This window comes from Phodopus roborovskii, unplaced genomic scaffold, assembly GCF_943737965.1.
Source record: "Phodopus roborovskii unplaced genomic scaffold, PHOROB, whole genome shotgun sequence".
Classification (NCBI taxonomy): domain Eukaryota; kingdom Metazoa; phylum Chordata; class Mammalia; order Rodentia; family Cricetidae; genus Phodopus; species Phodopus roborovskii.
The window spans coordinates 27,377,496-27,398,554 of record NW_026126525.1 but is presented as its reverse complement, the minus strand read 5'-3'; the positions used below and the strand labels follow the sequence as shown (position 1 = coordinate 27,398,554).

The window sequence follows — 21,059 nt, the reverse complement described above, 5'->3', positions numbered from 1 at the left end:
ATGGCAAATAAATTCATAGGGAGTATAGTACACAAGGCTTTGGGTCTTAAGGTTTCTTCTACTTGGATGGTAAATTACAATCTATATTTGTCTAGCATTTGTACTTTACCAAAGCTATGTTCCTCCAAATTCACTTTAACAACACTTTCTACCAACACAGCATGAATGAGAATGAGAAAGAAGAGGAAGAGAAGAAGTAGGAAGACAATTAAATATGATGACAAGTTGTAACCAAACTTTCATAAGGAAAATAATGAAATGGCAGAGAAAATAAGCTGACTGGTTGTTTGATGTTAAGGAATCAGCTACTTATCTTGTTGTGATGTTAGTGTTATGGTCACATTCCTTAAAATTTTACCCTTTTCGACGGCGGTAATGGCACACACCCGTAATCTCAGTACTTGGGAGGCAGAGGCAGGTAGATTTCTGAGTTTGAGGCCAGCCTGGTCTACGGAGTGAGTTCCAGGACAGTCAAGGCTACACAGAGAAACCCTGTCTGAAAAAAAAATCAAAATCAAACTCACAACAAAACCAAAACCAAGGCAAAACAAAACAAAAAAAGAATTTACCCTTTTCTTGGGAGTGATGGCACAAGGCCACAATCCAAGAGGCAGGAGGACCAAAAGGCCAGCCTGGTTCTATAGTGATAGCCTTTCTTAAAAATAAACTAAAATAAAATAAAACCAGCAGCAGCAGCAGCAACAAAAGGAAAATACCAACTAAACAAAACCACCTTTTAGAGAAGAAATGCGGAGATATTTACAGATAAAAATAATACTCATGTCTAAGGTTTGCATCCAAACAATTCAAGGTCACACAGATGAAAGAAACATGACCATGAACTGGTAACTGCTAACAACATATGTAAGAGACCCAGAAGGTCTTTATTCTCCTCTCTCCTTTTGTTGTCCAAAATTTTCCACTTTAGCAAGTTAAAATGGAGATGAAAGAAAATGAACTAAACCCGAACCAATAAGGCTATTAAAGAAATCCTAACTTTGCCCAACAATAGTCACGCAACTAGAAAGATAAATATAATTGGCCAACCCTTAAATAGAGTCTTGAAATTGCTGGGTTTGGATGGAGTAGGTTTTTTTTTTTTTTTCCTTTAAGGAAGAGTATTATCCAGTAAAGAGATAGGAAACAGAATTGCTACACTGCTGCCAGAAAAGAACTTGTGGATTATCAAGGAGGAACATGGTCGCCATGCTCTGTAAACATCAAAGAATCATTACAAAGAGGCATTTGGCGAGCCTAGAATAAACGGATCAGGGACATACAGCTTCCATTTCCTTCCAAATACACAAGTCTAAAACTTAAAGGAAAAGCATGAAAGCATGTAGTGAAGGCTGGGCACGTGATACAGTGGGAGAGCACTTGTCTAATGTGTGAGGCCTTGATCCCTTCTCCCTCCCAACTGAACCTCTTTAAAGACATTCACTAAAATGCTCTAAAGATATTCATGAACCCAAACAAGTCCTTGAAATTGATCCTCACTTTTGTTGGGCTAGGACTTCTCCACCTCAGCTCATTTTATTTGCAAATGCTATCTCCTTCCTTTCAGGTCCTAGAAAAACTTGACCTCAGCTGCTCAAAACATATAGCAAGAACAACCCAGAGACTTTTATTTCTTTCAAGATAATTTAAAAACAAATTCCTTGCGAGTTGGTTTAGACAACATTCGCTGGCAAACCCATAAAGCTGAGCCTGTTAGTATGGACGTCAACTGTGTTGGGTGTCCCTAACACAGCGACAGTGAGGAAGTAATAGACATTGAAGTCATTTCTCTTGTCTCTTCTCTTCCTCCTAGAAGAATCCAATGGAAGTAATCTGGACACACCTGTGTGGATTTCTATTCACACGAAGATGTATAGAAGATGCACCCCCGTTTATAGTTCACAGACCAACAGCTGTGGTCAACAGGGGAGGAAAAAGAAACCCTGTGATTACAACTGTAAGACCTTGACCCAGAAAAGGGAAAGCAAGTAGCTAGACCACCTAGCGAGTGACAGACGCAGCTAAGGCAAGACAAACCCACTTCTCACTTCCAAGCCCAGAGTGCCCAGCTGTATTTGACTGACTGCAAATGTCTCTGGTGCTTCGTTAGAGGTACACTTGACAGAATGCTTTGAGAAAGTTCTAGGTAGGTGGTGCCCTTCACAGTGTCCTTGGTCCTAAGACACTTGGTGGGTGATCCGTGTCCCTGTGGACTGGACCCAGTTTGCAAAAAGGATGCACACAGCTCTCCCATCCCTCCTGCTGTTCTTGGCAGTTTCTTCACAAGGCCTTGGCTCTCCCTGCATAGCCCTAAATAATCCAAGTTGCAATTTTAGAATCACTCATCTCAACTTCTCTAGTACTCAACTCTGGTGGGAACAGGCCACATCCATGTAGAGGACTATCTCAGTGGGACCAGGGACTAGAGTATAACTTCTCTCTCCACTCACAAATCAAAACTATTTATCTAAATTAGAGCGAGATGGTATTCATGGCTTCCTGAGATGTCACAGAGCTAAAATGTAACATTAATTAATGGACATGGGTTCTTCCAGTCACCTGTTGAGGACTCCCTGCAATGGACAGTGTACTCTAAAAATCAAAGTCTTAGCATACTTGTATTGCATACCTGCTTGTAGCTCACTAAGTCTGCCCCTCTGGCATTAGCAGGTCATAATAGCCACCAGAATGTGGCAGCAAGTAGTATCCCCCAAAGCTTGTAAGAACTAGGAACTTAAAGGTGGAGGAAACACAAAGCCTTTCAATTCTCAGTACATGGTTTTTTGTTTGTTTTTTCAAGACAGGATTTCTCATATCTCTCTGACTATCCTGAAACTCACTCTGTAAACCAGGCTGGCCTGGAACTCACAGAGATCTGCCTGCCCCTGCCTCCCTACATGCTGGGATTAAAGGTACGTGCCACCAACACCCAGCACATGTTCTTAAAGATTCACTGTGGTCAATGGGATGCATTCTGTACTCCAAACACCAAGGCTTCCCCCCCAGAGTACTTGCTAAACTAAATATTAATTTAAATGAAAAAAATGTTACGAATGCCACAGTAGGTCACTGAGCAGGTAACAACTACACCTCAGTTCTTCGAGTGGAGAGCTGTGTTCTGGAGCATCTGAGAGAACCTTAGATGGGATTATTGTGAGCAAGATCAGAGTTCCTTTGTTAGCGCAGCTACCCTCAATCACAAATGGACCAAGATGAGAAACAACCTCGTTCAGTTTAACTTAAGCTTCAGACTCAGCTTTGCAGAAGCCAGACATGCTGACATTCACTAGCATCTCTCATCCACAAGCACTCATCACTACTTAGTGAGTAGAATTCTAAGCCCTCAGTGATGCCCAGAGAGGAGACATAGACACACAAAACATAGAGGTAGCTGCCACCAGAGAATGGCAGGGCATGATGGCTCCTAACTGGAACAAAGGAGGGAAATGATGTCTCCACCCCCCAAAGAGGTTAATTTTACTAGGGTTGATTTAAGGTCTAAGAATCAGGAACTTCAAAAAGCATGCTGGGTGGTCCTGAGGATCCACCTGTTTTCAGACTCTCATGTACATGTCCTGTGTGCCCGTCTCCATGCCTGTGTTCTCTTTAGGTCTAGGAAATTCAGAGAGAGCAGCTTTCAGTTCAATACTGTTATGTGTGTAAATGTATGTGAGGCCAGGGCTAGAGCCCTGGCCCTATACAGGGCAGGTGACTGCCTCTTATAACCATACAGCCCCCAGCAGGAAGGACTTGTTTTAACGGTATGGACTCTGGGAGTGCCCTAGACTCCATGTCTCCAATTACAGATTAGAACCCAATACCTTAGTTTTAAGAGTCTTCTCCTGGGTTCCCTTCTCCTCTAATTCAAGACAAGAAGTGACAACAGTTGTGTTTCAAGGACATAGCTGCCAGTAAGAAACTCTTGGTCCTTGAGCAATCTGCTGGGTGGGACACGGTGTTGTTGCTTGGGATTAAATTAGATTTAAAAAATTAGAATGCCATTATGTATTAATGCACACAATAAATTATAAATTATATTACATATTATATGTGTGTATAACACACACACACACTACCACTTAACATACATTCTATAATTGGCCATGGACCTCACCATGAGTGACTTCTATTTTGAACATTTCCTACCAGGATCCTGCAGGTATGTGAGTTGGGACAGTCCTACATTTAATTCTGAATCATTTACAGATTCAGATAGGTGCCCAGGATAGGTGTCCGGGATAGGTGCCCAGAGGGAAGAATTTTGTGTTAGCAGGTAGGGAACTCGAGGGAGACTCTGCATCTGAAAGCACTGGGGACACAGAGCAAGCTTCATCTATGCAACAGAGCCAGATGGGAGTGAGGGAAGCTGAAAAAACCCCATGGTTCTGTCTCTGAGGTCCTGGTGGCTGGTGGCTGTGATACATAGGAAATGAGATTCTTCACCTTAATTAAAGACATACACTCACCTCCTGACACCTCTGCTCAGGGCACTAAACTAGCTGAGAAGTCTCACACATGGTTCAGAACTAAACCGCTAAAGCTGTGGTAATAACCAGTTGCTATTTGCTATTTGGAAATGTTCTCTCCACCCCTCACTGTACCTAATTCCTACCTATACGTCAAGGTCCAGCTAACACCCCAAAGTTCTCTGGGAACCAGAAGTGGACAATTTCCATCTCCCTCATAACTGGAGACCTCCAACACTTTCTGACCAGTGAGTTTAGAAATGCTCTCCTAGAATTTCTATAGCATACTTTCTGAAGATCTTCAGAGTGACCTGCTTGTGCCCACTCAGATAATACAAGAGAGACTTTGCCTCTGTGTCATATACTTATAGGATGAAACTCGTTAAGATAAAACGAAAAGCCTTCCTTCAACAGTCTTATAAGACTGAAAGAAACTAAATGCAGGGACTCTTCCATCACATCTAAAGTAGGCCAAAGGTAAGACCTCCAAAGATAACTCCACTCAGTAATGTGTGTGAATGTGACATTATTTAGATAAAATGCCTGGGATTGAAATTAAATTAGACTAAGGGTCTCAAGATATGATCATGCTGGGGTATCCAACAGTGCCTAAACATGGTGACAATATCCTTACAAGTGGAAGAGGCACTGGGAAGCTGCTCTGTGGCTTCCTAGCATGTTCAAGGGTCTAAGTTTGGTACCCAGCACTGCAGGAGAATAATAGGAGGAGGAGAGAAGGAGACATAAACTAATTGGAAAGGACACAGAAGAGAAGGTCATATATAGACACAGAGAGAAACCAGAGTTAGAAAGTCACAGTAAATGGATGCTTAGAGCTAGGGGATGCTGAGGAGGACAGAGAAGGATTTCCCCACCATGTCAAAGTGGATGTGGACCTACACCCTGATTTCAAGTGTCTGGACTCCAAAACATTGAAAGAATAGTTATCTGGGTTTGTGGACATTTGTTACAGTGGCCATGGAAAACTAACACAGCGACTGACAGTATACAGGTGGGCAGGGCAAGTAGAAAAGATGCTGTGGCCCTACATTCCAGTGACCCCCAACCTCAGCCACCACTGGGAGAGGGGAAACTTCGCACAATCGCAATGAGTTCTCCCACTGTATATTTTCCAAGAGAGGCTTTTTGAAATGCCGTAATCTCCCCAGGAGCTCCCACAATTGAATCTAAAGCCAAACACTTGAAGTCTTCTGATCTCAGGTGCACTTGCGTTACATGTCATTTAAGGAGATCAGATAGATGCTCCTGACACACAGTATCTATAACATAAGTGCCTTGCTTTCAAGTGGCTTGTTCTATCTGCACAGCATTTACTGAACAGCTACTGTCTTTGACAAACTGGTTAGTCCAACTAAGTACAAAAGCAACACTGGCTGCTTCTACAGCCAGTGGAGTTGTGACTGAAGTAAGACTAACCAGCGCTCTGCAAACCCCAACTTTGATTCCTTGTTCTCTGTCCTGACCCTGGTAGAACACACCTGTTATCCCAGCACTCAGAGTACTGAGGCAGGAGGATGAGCATTCCAGACCAGCCTGGTCTACACAGAAAGATACTATTCCTGAAAGAAAAATCATTCTTCCTGTAGTTTCTTTCTGGTTAGCAAGGAGGGAGTTTCATAAATACTGGTGGCTAAGCAATACATCTCCTGTGACCAGTAGAAACAATCCACACTAGCCAGAAAAATACTTAAAGTTAGGGGCCTGGGGCATTTCTTCTCATGAAATAGACACAGGGCATGTAGGAAAATATATTTATGTTTTAGAAGTATACTATAAAATATTTGGGGGTGAAATCTTATGACAGCTACATTTACTCGAGACAGTTTTAAAGATATATGAGTATCTTTATATATGTATATGAATAAATATGTATGTATATATTTTTGAGGCAGGGTCTTGCTATATAGTTTCATAGCCATGGATGGCCTGGAGCTTGCTAAAATATTAATCTTGAGATTAATATAATGGGAATGTGAGAATCAATGGCATGGTTTTTTATTTCCATATGTTTAAAAATTATCAAAAATAAAATCTACATTTCTAATGCGTAATACCTGTCTTCAGGTATTGACTCTGATGGTCTCCAAAAAACGACTGTTAGTCACTAGAAATCCCCTATGCAAGATGCACATCTCTGCATGCAAGCGCTGATCTTAACTGCTCTCTCAGCTCTATTTATGGAAAGGGAAATAAGTCACATCTATCAAGAAAAGGCTGCACACACATACACACACACAGCTTTAGCACAGAAGTGGGGGGTGCCTTGTTAGGGAAGCAGCATGTCCGTTAGGATGGTGTTTTCTGGTAAGTCAGAGAGCATAAGCATGCTGTCTAACTGCCACAGGGTGTTTTAGTCAAACACAAGCAGTATATACAGAATTACTGCCGGAAACAGAAAGACCAGCTGGGAAAGTGACTCAAAAGCCACCTCTTCCATCCATCCATCCATCCAACACACACACACACACACACACACACACACACAGAGAGAGAGAGAGAGAGAGAGAGAGAGAGAGAGGAGAGAGAGAGAGAGAGAGAGAGAGAGAGAGAGGCACTGAGAGGGGACTCACAGTTCCGAGTACAGGAAGTGAAGGTTGCCCACATTGTCAATGTAGTTAGCAGGACTCAGCCAAGGCAGGACCAGCAGCAGAAGCGCCTTCATTTTCCCAGAAGCCTGCCACTTCCTCCTGACCACCTCTGTCAGCCCAGTGCAGCCTCTTTAAATAAATCTGTTCATGTCCCCACAAATCAGAAGATAATAATGTATCCACCCTGGAGACTATAGATTAAGGCACACTATAAATCATGAGCTAGTAAGAGGATTAGCTCTGGGCATCTCCAATAAAGGGATGGGAGATCGGAGAGACCCACCATGGTTGGCAAGAGGGCTTAGGCTGAAGGCAGCAGACTGATGCCTGGGAGAGGGATGGGCCCCTCCTGCAGGATCCGGACTGGCTCCTGGGAAGCAGCTGGTACATTTACATCACTGGCTGAGAGCAGCCAGGCTGCTAGTGAAGCTGTGTTGGAAGAGGGCATGGGCATGGCACATTCAACTCCATGTGTGAATGAGTGAATAATCAAATCAAAAGCCATACTGCAGTCTGCTGCACAGAGACTAGAAATTAGCATCTCTGGAGCCAAGCCTGGAGTCTCGGCTTTGCAATGCTACCTCACGGGAGTGAGGAAAGTGGAACCGCCCCTCCTGAGCATGGACGCACATTCAGAATATGAATTTGTGACACTTTACCCTTTGCCCTCCTGACACAGGAGACCACAAGGATGCCATGCTGGTCTCCAGGAGACCAGGCTGTTTTTTTGTTTCTTGAGGTTTTTTTTTTTTAATACTAATGAGCCCCAAATAGACAGCAGTGCTGTGTAAACAAGGTCTTGGGCTGTGGGGAAGAGAGTCACCGTTATTCTTCCCTGAACTAAGCACTGTCATTTAGTGGCAGTGTCTGAGCCCTAGTTACAGAAATGAAGTTAATATACATGGTTTCTCATGGGGCTTGACTCTGTTACTTCTTCCAGCTTAAAGTTAGATAAGGGTTACATGCCTGAGTTCTGGACAGCCAAGATGCTGCCAAGACTCCAGATTCAAGAAGAGTCAGTCCAACCCTCCAATTCAAAGTCTAAGTCTTCAGAGAAATGGCTCCAAGGGATAGTTGTATTCAGGGTTAATAGAAGAGGGGTACAGGAGTGTCTACAGAGACACAGGAACTCTGATCAGCTGTATAGTGACCAAGAGTTTGACATCAGACCTGGGTATGGAGGAGAGGCAGGGCCGAGAGCGTTTGAACACAGCAGAGCTTTGCATGCATACTGAACTTGCATAGCCTAGATCAGACACATGCAAGCCTGACAAAGCCTGACAGGGTCATGGCTGGTTTTGTTGAGGCCCAAGCTTGAATTCTCTGGCAGGGAAGGCTGGTATGCAGGAGTGAGTCAGAGCTAATGAGCAACAGTAAAGAGGAAGTCAGGTTTGGTATTAGTGCTGAGGTGGCGAGCTTGACATTTGAATCCTAGCTCTGCCTCATGTTGGGTATCCCAGGCATTCAGCTTACCCTCCTCTGTAAGAAAATAGCAGCAATAACAGCATCTAACTCAGAGAAGGTAGAACAAGGCCAGGCTTACGTGAGAGAGGTTACTAATGACTATTAGTAATAGTGACTGAGCTAGCTGCTGGCTTTTTTTTTTTTTATCCCTGTCTCATCTTTTCTGTCCTCCTACACTGAGGAAGATGATATGCTGCCATCTTTTCCTGAATCTGGGACAAGCTCTTCTTAGAGGTGCAGACCCTAGAGTACAGACCCTAGCCCATGGGGAGCATCCTGTACTCTCCATGGCTTCACAATGGTGTGAATGGACATGGCAGGGTGCCACTGACAATATGCATTCTAGGAAAAACAAAGGGTGCCCATCCATTTGTCTCCTTGCATTTCAGGGTGATAAAACAAATGAGACTGCAACGTAAAAGTGAAGGTGTCTTTCCTGTTGTCCCTTTGTCACTATTGCAGCCACTGCTGGCTGCCCACCAGACACCCATTCTTCTAATGGCACCCAGGTTTGTTCATGGCGGTAATACACTTAGCCCCTCCTGAGGATGGGTGGTCCTGGGTCACAATTCAGGCCAATGGGTGTCAGCAACAATCACTGGCACAGACATTCTGGAAAGTTCTTTAAAGGTAACAGTCTCGGCCTCCCTTCCTACGTGAAACTTATATGTGATACTGTGGTGAATGGCCATTTTGAGGGGATACAGTGACAAGCTTAAGGGTGAACACTAAATTGAAAAGCAGAAGGAAGTCTGGATTCCTGATGGCATCAGGGTGACGTCATCTTAGTCCTAGCCTTGTTACCTGAGACTTTGTGTTCCACGAGAAAAATAAAACTTCCAGCCCCTTAACTCTATACCACTTGATGTCCTCTTGCCTACCAGATGTAATCCTAATTAGTAAAATTCCCTTGGGGATAAAAGCCCTGACTTGGAATGACCATGCATTGTTCTACAGCTTCCTTGAAAGTAAACAGCCCTAACTCTAATGCTTGCCCTGGTGCTTTGCTGGCTGTCCTCTTTGTTCCGGCAAGGCCACCTTAGATATCCACCATCATTTTTCAGTTTCTTATTTCTTTTCTCTTTGCTAAGCAGAGGTGAGGTGAGGACCAAGTTGGATTCAGGGCTTGAAAATCACAATAAGGCCTGGAATGGTGATGCATAACTTTAATCCCAGAACCAGAGAAGCAGGGGCAGGTAGATCTCTGTGAGTTCAAGGTCAGCTTGGCCTAGATAAATAAGTTCCAGGACAGTCAGAATTACTTGACAAGACCCTGTCTCAAAATAACAAAACCCAATCAAATCAAGTAAAGTTGCAGTAGGAAAGTGTGCCACTGTGTATGTCCCCCAGATATATAATGGGCAGTTAAGAAACAAAAACAAACAAACAAACAAAAACCCACTGACTAGTAATATGGTAACAGCTTCAAAACTGATGCCTGGGGTTCCTGCTTCCTGCATTGAAATCCTGTTCAGACTATGGACAACCAGCTAAGCCAGGATTGTAATGAAAGTAATAGAAAATGGCCGCTGACAGAAGTCAAGGTCAACAGAGGGCCCAGGGCAGATCTGAGAAGGCACTCATAGGGCATTGCCCAGACTTAATCAAGACACTCTTCCCTGGGAACCTGCAGCCAGGTGGGGCTGGAGCCAATTCAATCATGTTTCATTCCAGCTTCTTTCAAAACACTGAACAATGATCCCTTTTTCCTTTGCAGTAGGTCCTTTGGGAGGGCCAGCTCTATTATCTATCTATTACTTTTTAAGAGTAAGAGAAATCCGGCTGGAGAGATGTCTCAGCCACCATAGGCTAAGGCTCACAACCAAATGTCAAGAGAGTAAGAGAAACAGAGGGTGGAGTGCTTGCCTAGGAAGCAACTCAGAGGGGATGTTTTCTACTTCTCTTCTTCACCCTTCTGAGGTTGTTTCCTCAGAAGCAGAAATGGGTCTCTTTCACTAGGACTTAGGCCATAATGGCCCTTGATAAATGTCATACATGCAGAAGAGATTGTCACACAGTGAAGACGAGGTGTTGACTTGTCTAGCTCAGAAGCTATGGGTAGCAAGCTGGTGTTCACTCATACTCACAATGACAGGAGATATGGAGGGAGACTTTACACCCAGACCCATTGCAGTATCTCCATGACATCTGGCAGTATACTTTAGTTGGGAGGACCACCATCCAACTCAAGCAGCCTGGTCCCCCTGCTGGGAACTCTCTGAGCAGACACATGTGACATAAACTAAAGGCACAGAAGAGGGCCGAAGTCAACAGCACCAATCAGATTCCACACTGGGTCCCTGACTCCCAACACTCCCAGAGTGCTCTAATCTGCAGCAAGAGTCAGTGACGGGGCCACAGTTCATCTTCACGTTTCACCGAAGCTTCACCAGCTTAGGCTCTGAAGGTCACTGTGTGTACATGGCCAGAATCCCAGAGATCACAGAATCTGTTTACAGCTGTGATGCATCTGTTAAAGATGTGAAACTCAGTGAAACCAGAGGAAGAAGTCCACGAGCCCCCCTCTCTGATGTTACCAGTTTACAACAGACTATGTATACCGTAGCTTTAAGAGTTTTCAGCACCAAACACTTGGTCTGAGTAATGCATTTTAAATGCCTTTATTAGTCCACTCCACAATACATCAATATTTAAGGCATGCTGTTGTACACTATAAATGTATTCTTGGTAGCCTTGAACTCCCTATACATAGTTAAAAATGACTTTGAAATCTTGATTCTCCTGCCTCTGCCACTCAGTTTCTGGGATAACAGGTGTGCGCCACTATACCTGGTTTATGTGATGTTGAGGATGAGACCCAAGGCTTTGTACATGGTATCATGCACTCTACCAACTGAATTACGTCCCCAGCTCAGTAATTTTTGTCAAGTTAAAAATTTGTTTATATACATACCTATCAAATTATTGCGTGGGAAATAAGATTCTGGGACACAATATAGGCTGATTGATGTTTATTCCTGGTTTCCCACTCCAAGGATGCCCCTGGATGCTCTCTGTTTCTGACCAGCAAGAGAGCAAGCTGCAGTCCGGGACCTCGGATCTAGACTACCCACAGATCACATCTATACCTGTCCCCATGCCACAATGGGCATGGTCAAAGCAACAGGTGTGGGTGGGGCGGATATCTACATGGAATAAAGTGACATTACAGAATGATCAAAATGCTAAATTGTATCCAGGCAGTGGTAATGCACACCTTTCATCCTAGCACTTGGGAGGGAGGCAGGCCGATCTCTGAGTTTGAGGCCAGCCTGGTCTAGAGAGTGAGTTCCAAAACAGCCAGGAGTATACAGAGAAAACCTATCTTGAAAAACAAAACAAAACAAACAAACAAACAAAAACTAAAAACAAAACTAAATTGTAGCATGCGGTGGTGTGTGTCTGTGGTCCCAACGATCAGGAGAGGAAGGCAGGAGGATCAAGAATTCAAAATCATCCTCAGCTGCATATAGAGGTTCAGGCTAATTTATTCCTCATGATACCTTATCCCCCCCCTCAAAAAATGAGAACAAAAGAGCAACATGTCTTCCCAAAAGCTCTCCCCAGCACATCTACAGGACAATGATCCCAACCATCAGCCACAACCCTCGAGGTCTCATGCAAAGAGACACTTATCCTGGCCACCTGAGTCTTCCCAGTTCACCAGACACTTTAAGCAACAGCTATTGGGTCTTCTCTTACTGTCCCTTCTAGGGAGGAAAAGGTAGTCTACTGAAAAGGCAGGCCTATGAAGGATCAGAAGTCAAGTCCAGGGTTAACTCCAAATGCTTAGTCTTTGCCAACAAATGCTAGGGCTGGTAATGGAGGGCATCTGTGTATAAATTAAGCACTTGATGACTAATGTGTATTTTGGGAAATGCTGGTGTCAACCAACTTAGGCAGCAGTGTGTGGAGAAGAGGTGCAAGGGCAGGTGTTGAGGCCCATGCTTCCTTGAGGTGGGGGTTTCCTGCCCAGAGAGCCACAGCCTGAAGAGGTGACTGAACTTCTGTCAGTCTGGGGTTCCTCCCTCACAGCTCTTTCCCAAGTGCAAATCATTAGTAACTGTGTGATTGCCAACACTTTCCTCCAGCTTCCTTGAGACGTTCTGGTCACGGGGTATCGTGAGCTGGGGGGATGAATGAAAGTTCTGTTGGGGCAGCTAAGTATGGATTCTTTTCCCTGTAGCCAATCCCAGTGATGCTATCCCTCCATCACTGCTTGGCCATCCTCAGGGGAAAAAACATCTAGAAGCTGGAAAGGCAAGCTGTGAGAGCCTCCCCTACAGCCCATAGGAATTCGGCACAGAAAGCCCATGATGTTGGTCGGGCAACACCCATACTGAATTTCTAACCCTCAAGAGAACTCTGAGATAATAACACATTTGAGTTGTGTGGAGTCAGAAAACTTGTGATCACGGTTATAGCATCAACAGGGAGCTAATGCATCCCAGATAGAAGGAACGATGGCAGTGTGGCAGGGATGGGACATTGGCACATGTGCAGAGGGATTTCCACCTGGACCCTTTCTTCTTAGGTTTCCTATATTCCCTACCCAGAGTGTCCCCTGGTCTTTGACCTTGGGTTTACTTTCCTCTCCACAATGCCTCTGACACCTGGCCAAAATTACTGGCAAAGGACACCATCAGGCTCCCTCCCACCATCTCCTTTGGCCATACCTTCCTTTGGAAAACTATGGAGGTGGGCCTCCATGTCTGAAATCAGCATTTACTGAAAAGTCACCTTAGAAACATCTGGCTGGGCATCTCAGATCCACTGGCATAACCAGCATGGTAAATGTGTGCTAAGTATGTAAGGGCTCAGGACCTTGTATGATTAAAAAAAAAAAAAACCTTTCATGTTAGAGAATCTACTTAAGTCCCACAAGACAAAGCTGCAGATTCATGATCTAAGGTATGTGACCTTTAAAAAATTGCATGCATCTGCCTCTTGCCCTGGCTATGACAGGAACCAGGATAAATACAAGCTTGCAAATTTCCTTTTACAAAATAATTGTGGTATTATTGTTCACCCTTGGTTAAGCACCTTAAGTGTTCTGAGAAGAGTTCCTCATGGGGAACAAGCCCAGAGCCACCAGTGAGCCACCCATACAGGAATGTCCAGGCACACAACAGTGAAAAGGGACAAACTGAGAAGCAGGAGGGGAGCAGGGGATACCAGTCACCAGCAGGGAGAAGCACCCCACATTTCTGCCAACATGGCATGTTCCTCGGCCAAAAGAGAAACAGAAGCAGCCACTCAGAGGATGGTCTGGCTTCTTTTATGTCAACTTGAAATGGCTACAGTCACCTGGGATGAGAGAAGCTCAATTGACAACACACTTCCATCAGATTGTCCATCAGAATACCAGTAAACAAGTCTGTGGAACATTTTCTTGATTAATGACTGATGCAGGAGGGCCCAGCAAACTGTGGGTGGTGTCACCTTGTTCCTGGATGCTATAAGAAAGAAAACTGAGCAAGCCAGGGAGAATGCCAGTAAACAGTGCTTCTCCATGGCCTCTGCTTCACTTCCTGCCTCAAATTCCTGCCCGGCCCCTTTAATGATGGACAGTGACTGGGACATGTAAGCCAAATAAACTGTTTTCTTCCCAAGTTGCTTTTGGTCGTGGTTTCTTATCACAGCAATAAAAAGAAAACCAGAATGAAGGGTGGTAGTTTTCTGAATTTCTCACTTAAGGATGTAGTTGATTTATTTGCAACAACTTGTCATTATAAAATCCAATACCATATATGATGAACATATGCCAATAAAAATTAAAAATAAGTAAGTGAACACATGTAGATCCTTTTAAAAAGAGAGTGACTTGCTTATAGGATTTATCTGGGCCCCCAGTTCAGAGGTTTCTGCCCATCCTGGTGAGGAGGGCAGCCAGAAAAAAAGAGAGAGGAACAGGCACCTGGCATAACCTCAAAGGTATTCATTCCCTTAGTAAGCTATTTCTTCCAGCTAGGCCCTATCTTGTGAAGCTCCTGCCACGTCCCCAGATAGCACCATTTGGCCAAGAACCAAGCATTCGAAAATATGACCCAGTGGTGCTGATATTCAAACCCTAACATTTCCTGCAACCATTTTTCAAATGTAAACACTTAAGTGCATAGACACACAACACAATCCTACTTAGTGGTATTTGCTCACACTGGTTCACAGCCATAAACACCCAGACTGTGTCTTACTGAAACAGACACAAAGAGAAAGAATGGGTACCCTGTAGAGTGCCACCAGCAGTGCCAGGGCACTGAGTGCCAGGCCCTGGAGAGGTGACAGTGCCTCTGTGCCCTGCTTGGCATCTTACTAGCTGGCCCTGGGAGAAGAAGAAGGAGGAGGAGGAGAAGAAGGGTTCCTACCTGGTCTGGAAATGATGCTGGAGGTCGCCCCGCTGCAACACCTCGGTGCAGTGCTCTGTGAATGGACAGGTGACCAACAGCTTGTTAAGAAGTTTGTTGACCAGGATGCTGGACTTCTTGCAATGCTGCAGAACTAAAGGCTTGCGATCCACAGGGCAGAAGTCTTTCTCCACCAGGAAGTTGGTGAGACACAGGGCACAGTAGGTGTGTCCGCATGGAGTGTCCAGAGGGTCCAGCAATGCTTGTAGGCAGATGTGGCATATGAGGTCGTCGTCCACGTCTTCCGTGTAGGTGTAGCAGTGGTTTTCTTCTGGGGAGTGGTTCTGGCCACACACCATGCACAGGGGCTCAGGGTTGGGATCTGGGTCATCAGCTAGGTCTGATTGGTTCATGGTTGAGTGAAGATCAAGAAATCCAGGAAAGCAGTATTTCCTCAGGACCGGGTCAAGAGATTCTAAGAGCCACCCAAGAGAAAACCTACAAGAGAAAAAGGCAGCTCATATTCACACCATAGCCTGAGGGGACTGGGGTTTGTATGAGCAGGGGACAGTGCTGGGCTCGGACTTAGAAGGCCAGGCCTGCGATCTACTCTAAATGCTTGGGCAACTATCTTTGCTTCACTGTACCTCCATTTCATACTGTAGGAATAATGGAAACCTACAGATATCCCCATGTACATGGATTAATAATCATGTGGGTCCTGTCTACTGGTGAAGTGTGTAGATCATATAAAAGGGATATAATTTGTTTGGACCTGCTCCATTCCCAACCTGGGCCAGTTCACCCTTCCTTAGGCAATCTGGTGGTTCCCTGCTCCCAGGGGTCACCATTTTGATGCTGAACTTAGTGTGGGCACTTGATTGGCATAGCTCACTACAGTCCAGAACTCCTGGACTCAAGCAATCCTCCAGTCTCAGCCTCCCAAGTAGCTGGGACTACAGGTGTGTGCCACCGTGCCTGGCAAGAAATACAATTTGTTAACAAAATCAAATGGATCATTTTTTTTTAATCTAACACTTTGTCAGGCCGGAGCAAGAAATAATTTCAAAAAATCTCAGACTGGAGACTAATTGATGTAGTTCTCCAAAACTCAGACAGAGCAGGCCACCAGAGCCTTCGAAAGGTCACCTGTGCTGTTTGTTGTGTCTTCGGTATATTTACTATGGTTATGACCTGGATTTTTTCCTGTCTTCATTACCATCCTCAATTGTTGAGTTGTCACTAGTTAAGTGGCCTCTGAGTTCAGCCTACTATTACTGTGTGTAGATGTCTTTAACCAAGAAAGGGTTAACAATAGCCCATCTTATAGGTTACATAAGTTTGGTGAAGCTCTTTGATGTTTACTGAGTACAAATTAACTATGAGTGATTTTCTTACATGTGTTTCAGAATTTGTTTTGTCTTTAGTCTAGTACTGTTGGCCTAGAAACTGAAGCTTCAGTTCCTACAAGAGGATCTTTCTGCTTTGTCATAACAGTAGTCTTTGATCCAATCATATATTAATATCTTTCTCAGAAAAATCCCATGGCAGTATGTCTTTTCCTTTGATATAGAAAGAGTCCCCAAAGAATGGGTTTTTTTTTCAATGTTTGATTTTACAACTCGGAAGTGAGTTGAGGGGGAAACCTCAAAAACACATGTAAAGAATGCAATTTTAGGAGTCCCCAGTCCAGAGAGGCGGTGGGCATTCACACAACTTGGTAGAGACCAGATAACCATTGCCAGCCAGGACTCTGTCATTGTTTATGCCGAGGGAGCATCTGGCTTCCCCTCACCTCCAACACAACTCTCTTCTCAAAAACAAAGACTTTCGCCTTTCTCCAGGGGCATGAAGACATGATCTGGACAGAGGGGGCCAGCCGCCTGAGGAAGGAGCACGGGTTTCACACACCGTGCTGCATCGCTCTTCTTTCCCAAACATTCTGAACTTATTTGTCCAAACACAGCCTTATCTCAGAAAAAAAATACATGCCTTCCAACTTCCACTGAGTCAGCTTTGATGTTTATTTTCTGAACTCAGCTAGGATGCCTGAAAGAATAGTTCAGAAAAGGGGCTGAAGTAAAATGCCTGAAATGTCAGAACACTTGGGAAGCACAGTACTTTATTTCTCTCTGACTGGGACCCCAGAAGGCAAAAGGTAGAGCGTTCGGGAAGGGCATGAGTTGCTGTCAGTCAGAGCACATGGAAACCTACATAGTTATTTGTTTTCAAGGCTCTAAGTAAAGACACTGGAAGTTCACAGGAAATGCTTCTGGGAAGAGCAAAAAATGGTTAAAAAAATAAATCTGGGAATGGAAATGGACCACCCAAAAGGTTGTCATCTTATGGCAGGGAGCAAGGTTCAGAAGAGTAGAGGGAGGCTCTGGATCTTTGGAGATTCTTCTAGAGCTCTGTCACACACTCCTACTTGCTCCAGCCCTGTCCTTTCTCACTCTGCTGTAGGAGACACCCCAACAGCAAACCAGGCTACAGCTCCAGGTGGAATGAAAGAACAACTTCTCAGTTAAGCCATCCCTCCTTCAGTGACGGGGTGGTGTAGGCCTGATGTGTGGTTTCTAAAGTGTGTTCTGGGAGGGGCCAGGTGCCTCACTCTGGATCTTCCTGGGACTGCACGTGGAAGAAGACTAGAAGAGACCCAGGTTCATTTGCTGTGGTCCAGCCAAGTGCCTCCTAAAGGTCCACACGCTACAGGGCTTGGTCCCCAGGGTGCTGCTACTGGGAGGGAAGGATGCGGGGAGCCTTGAGAGGTGGGGCGAAGGGCTGGTCATAAGGCCATTGAGATGAGCCCTTAACATTTTTATTATAAAATATTACACATAAGGAGGTTTCAAGCAAGTCTATAATGTACTTTGAACGTATTCCGCTACACATCCCCACTGTGCTCTCCCATTTAGACCTACTTCCCTCCCATTAGTCCCCTTGTGCTCCAGTTCTATACATTGCCTTGGTCATGGTGTCTGCACAGCAGTAAAAAGCAAGGGCACTGACTGAGACCTTTCATTATTGTAGTGTGAAGCTGATTAATGCTTGACCTCTGCCCTACCTTGCCTGTATTTCACTCCCACATCACATTCTTTATAATATTCTGCACTAAGAATCCTACCTTAAGAAAAACCAAAACCCAACCCAAACAAACAATTGAAAAGACCCTGTAGGTCATTAGACTAGATAAAACTCCCATGCATGAATAGATTTCTATGATTCTGTGTTAAGAGGAAATGTTTATTTTGTTATTGTGATTGTGTGTGTGTGTGTGTGTGTGTGTGAGAGAGAGAGAGAGAGAGAGAGAGAGAGAGACTTACTATATATGAGACCAGGCTGCACTCAAACTCAGACATCTGCCTGCCTCTGCCTCCTGAGTGGCTTGTGCCACCATGCCCATCTGGATGGATGTTTTTATAAGTTTGCTTTTAACAATTTATTAGAATTTCCCATGTTTTAGGCACTGTGCTAAAGACATTATTAGCGTGTCATTTTATTCTGACAATACCTAATGACATTTTTTGTTTTTAATTAAACAGACAGAAACTGGAATATGGCACATAAGTGATTGGCCAGTCAGACATGCCAGAAAGGAAACTATCCAGGCCGGGCTCCCAGTGTCTACCTCCCCATACTTTTCCACGCCTCTGTCTCCTAGCAGCTTTCTCCACTATAACCTGGTCAGAACCCCAATAGTGTAACTACATCAATGTAAAAGACCCAGGAAATGAGAAGAATTTAACTTCTCTAAGTCTCATTGTAAGCAGAGCTTTGGCAGCTCTAAGGAGATAGAGTCCTTGCCTTTGAAGAGAACTGGAATGCCCCAGAGACAGCATTAGACCAATGGTGAGCAAATCAGGCAGGCTTTACCTCTCCTGCTTCCCCCCTCCCCACCTTACTTCTAACCTTTCTTCCCTTTCTCCTAACCCCTCTCCCTCTCCTTCCCTCTCAGAGTAATGAATCCACTGGCTCTTGGCCAGATGGTAAACCAATTTCTTAATGTAATGTTAATGTAAACACCACTTATATATATTTTTGTGAATTTACTTTAGACTAAATAAAGTCCACATAAATAAAAGCGGGCCAGGAGAGGGTTGGCTGTATAAGCCATTTGAGCTCTACAGCAATGTATCAGGTGGATACATTGGAAAATAAGAGTCTTTCAATTTACCTGGCAGTTCTTTAGCTGTTTCTATCTTATGAACAGATAACATGTCCTGCTTTTAGATGTAGACGCTCCTGGCTGCTGAAGTGAGACAACAGCATCAAGATCATTTAATCTAACAGATAAACACCCTTATCTCCTAAAAAGTAAGGTGTGGGGCCTAGGTGGTAGAGAGTATTTATTTATATATGATCAGTATGGTAGGCCAGTCCTTCTGGTCCTGGTTGAGGGTGCAGGAAGATGTGGGATGTGGCTTTCATACAGTTTAGAACAAGAAAACACAAAGCAGAAGTCTTCTTTTCTTGGTCTCCCACAGTGAGAAACAATCTCTCCCTTCTCTTCACTTAGAGCAGGACATAAGACTAACTTGACTTTCAGACATTGACACAATCTAGATCAACTTTGAAGAGAATCTGGTGTGCTTTGATACCCTCTTTCTTCTTCCGGGGCATCCTGAAAGCTCACAGAAAATTAATGGATAAACACATCTCTTGGCTCCACTGAGAGTTCATATTCTCCTGTTGAAAGAACAAATTTCACCCTAAAATGTATCTGAAATTATTTCCAGAATCCCGATTTCTAATAGTAGGAGATTCCATATCATCAAAGGAATCCCAGCTGGCATCTAGAGCTCAGGTGTGGGGTCCTTGTCATCAGGCACAAGGCCCAGCACTGTAAAACCAAACAAATGAGGAAATAAATGAGAAAGTTACGATGATCCTTCCACTTGTAAGGATGGTCATTTTGTCTTGCATCAGTATCCATCAAAGAGGACACAAAGACACTTCATTGAAAGGAAGTTTCGAGAGTAGCCAATACAGTAGTGGTGTTATGAAAGAGATCTACCCTCGGGTAAATCTTTATATCAGGGGAAATGATCACACACTGAAGTAAGGATTTGTCTCCCGATAGCGCCTTTCCTCTCCAGTGTACACAGTATTGCCCATGGAGATCTTTATAGAGTATGTGCATTCCTTAGTGCTTTAATATGTGAAGATATGATCTTCTCTGGACTAAAACTGGATTCATCTAGTTTCTAGTCTCTGTGATGCTCGTCAACTCTCTATAGCAAGCACCCCAATCTGTTAGTGTGTCTCCTACAGTGCCTGGAAAGGGTAAGCTCCAAAACTCCAGAAGGTTGGGAAGCCTCCCTGTTGAGCTGATTTCCAGCCATCCTAGGATGTTTCCTCACACTGGTGAGTGGCCACCCAGGAGATGCTGCTCTGAGGACTGATGGGAATCATTGGCTATAGAAAGAAAAGGAAGGGGTAGTGAGAGACAGAGAAACAGAAGAATAGATGATAGTGGGAGGGGGGAGGCGCAGAGGGAGAAAACCGTCCTTGCGTGAGGGTTCTAAATCCTGGATTCAGTCAATCACAGGTTGGGGTCAGGGAAGGCATCCATGCTAAATATGGAACCTTTCATTTCATATCATTTCCCCCTAAAGCTTCAGCAGAACAACACACTACATTGTATTAGATAATATCAGTAATCTAGAAAGGATTTAGGGCGCATGGGAGCATATATGATTATTAAATGCAAATACTGCACTGTTTTGTAGAAGGAACTTGAGCATCTGTGGATTTGGGTGTCTGTGGGTGGGAAGGGGGTTCCAGAAGCATCCACACTGCAGGGGGACAGCACTCGTAGTAGATGGATTGAGAGATAAGATCTGGGGTTAGAAGCTTTTAAAAGCTGAGAATATGGAAAGCTTTTTAGTGGCTTCATGTAAACAAAAGAAGGCCTTCAGCAGCTCAACAGTCCAGTATCTGTTATTCCCTAGAACAGATGGCATTTGGGACATTTGGGGCTTCTGTTTCATTAATCTCATTTTCAAATGTATGAACAACACACAGTGAAAGATGACAGAAATGGAAACCAATTAAACAGTCAATGATATTTTCCCACCCGCATCACAAATATTAATATTCACTGAAATTCACTAGTATGTGAAAAGATTAAATGATGAACAGGGAGAAACCTGTGAGAGAGTGATAGGAAGAAACCACCT

At 44.2% G+C, this 21,059-nt stretch overlaps 1 protein-coding gene across 2 annotated transcripts in view; it reads right to left on the bottom strand.

Moving 5' to 3' along the window:
- Lnx1 (ligand of numb-protein X 1) overlaps positions 1-21,059 on the bottom strand; it is a 104,035-nt gene that overhangs the window by 72,395 nt on the left and 10,581 nt on the right. The window contains exon 3 of one of the 2 annotated variants that reach the window (XM_051198349.1): positions 14,902-15,378. In XM_051198349.1, coding sequence (XP_051054306.1) covers positions 14,902-15,293 — 392 coding nt within the window. In that variant the 5' untranslated portion in view covers positions 15,294-15,378. Of the gene's footprint in view, positions 1-7,054; positions 7,404-14,901; positions 15,379-21,059 lie in introns of those variants that run through there. The other variant, XM_051198350.1, reaches the window with a different exon arrangement.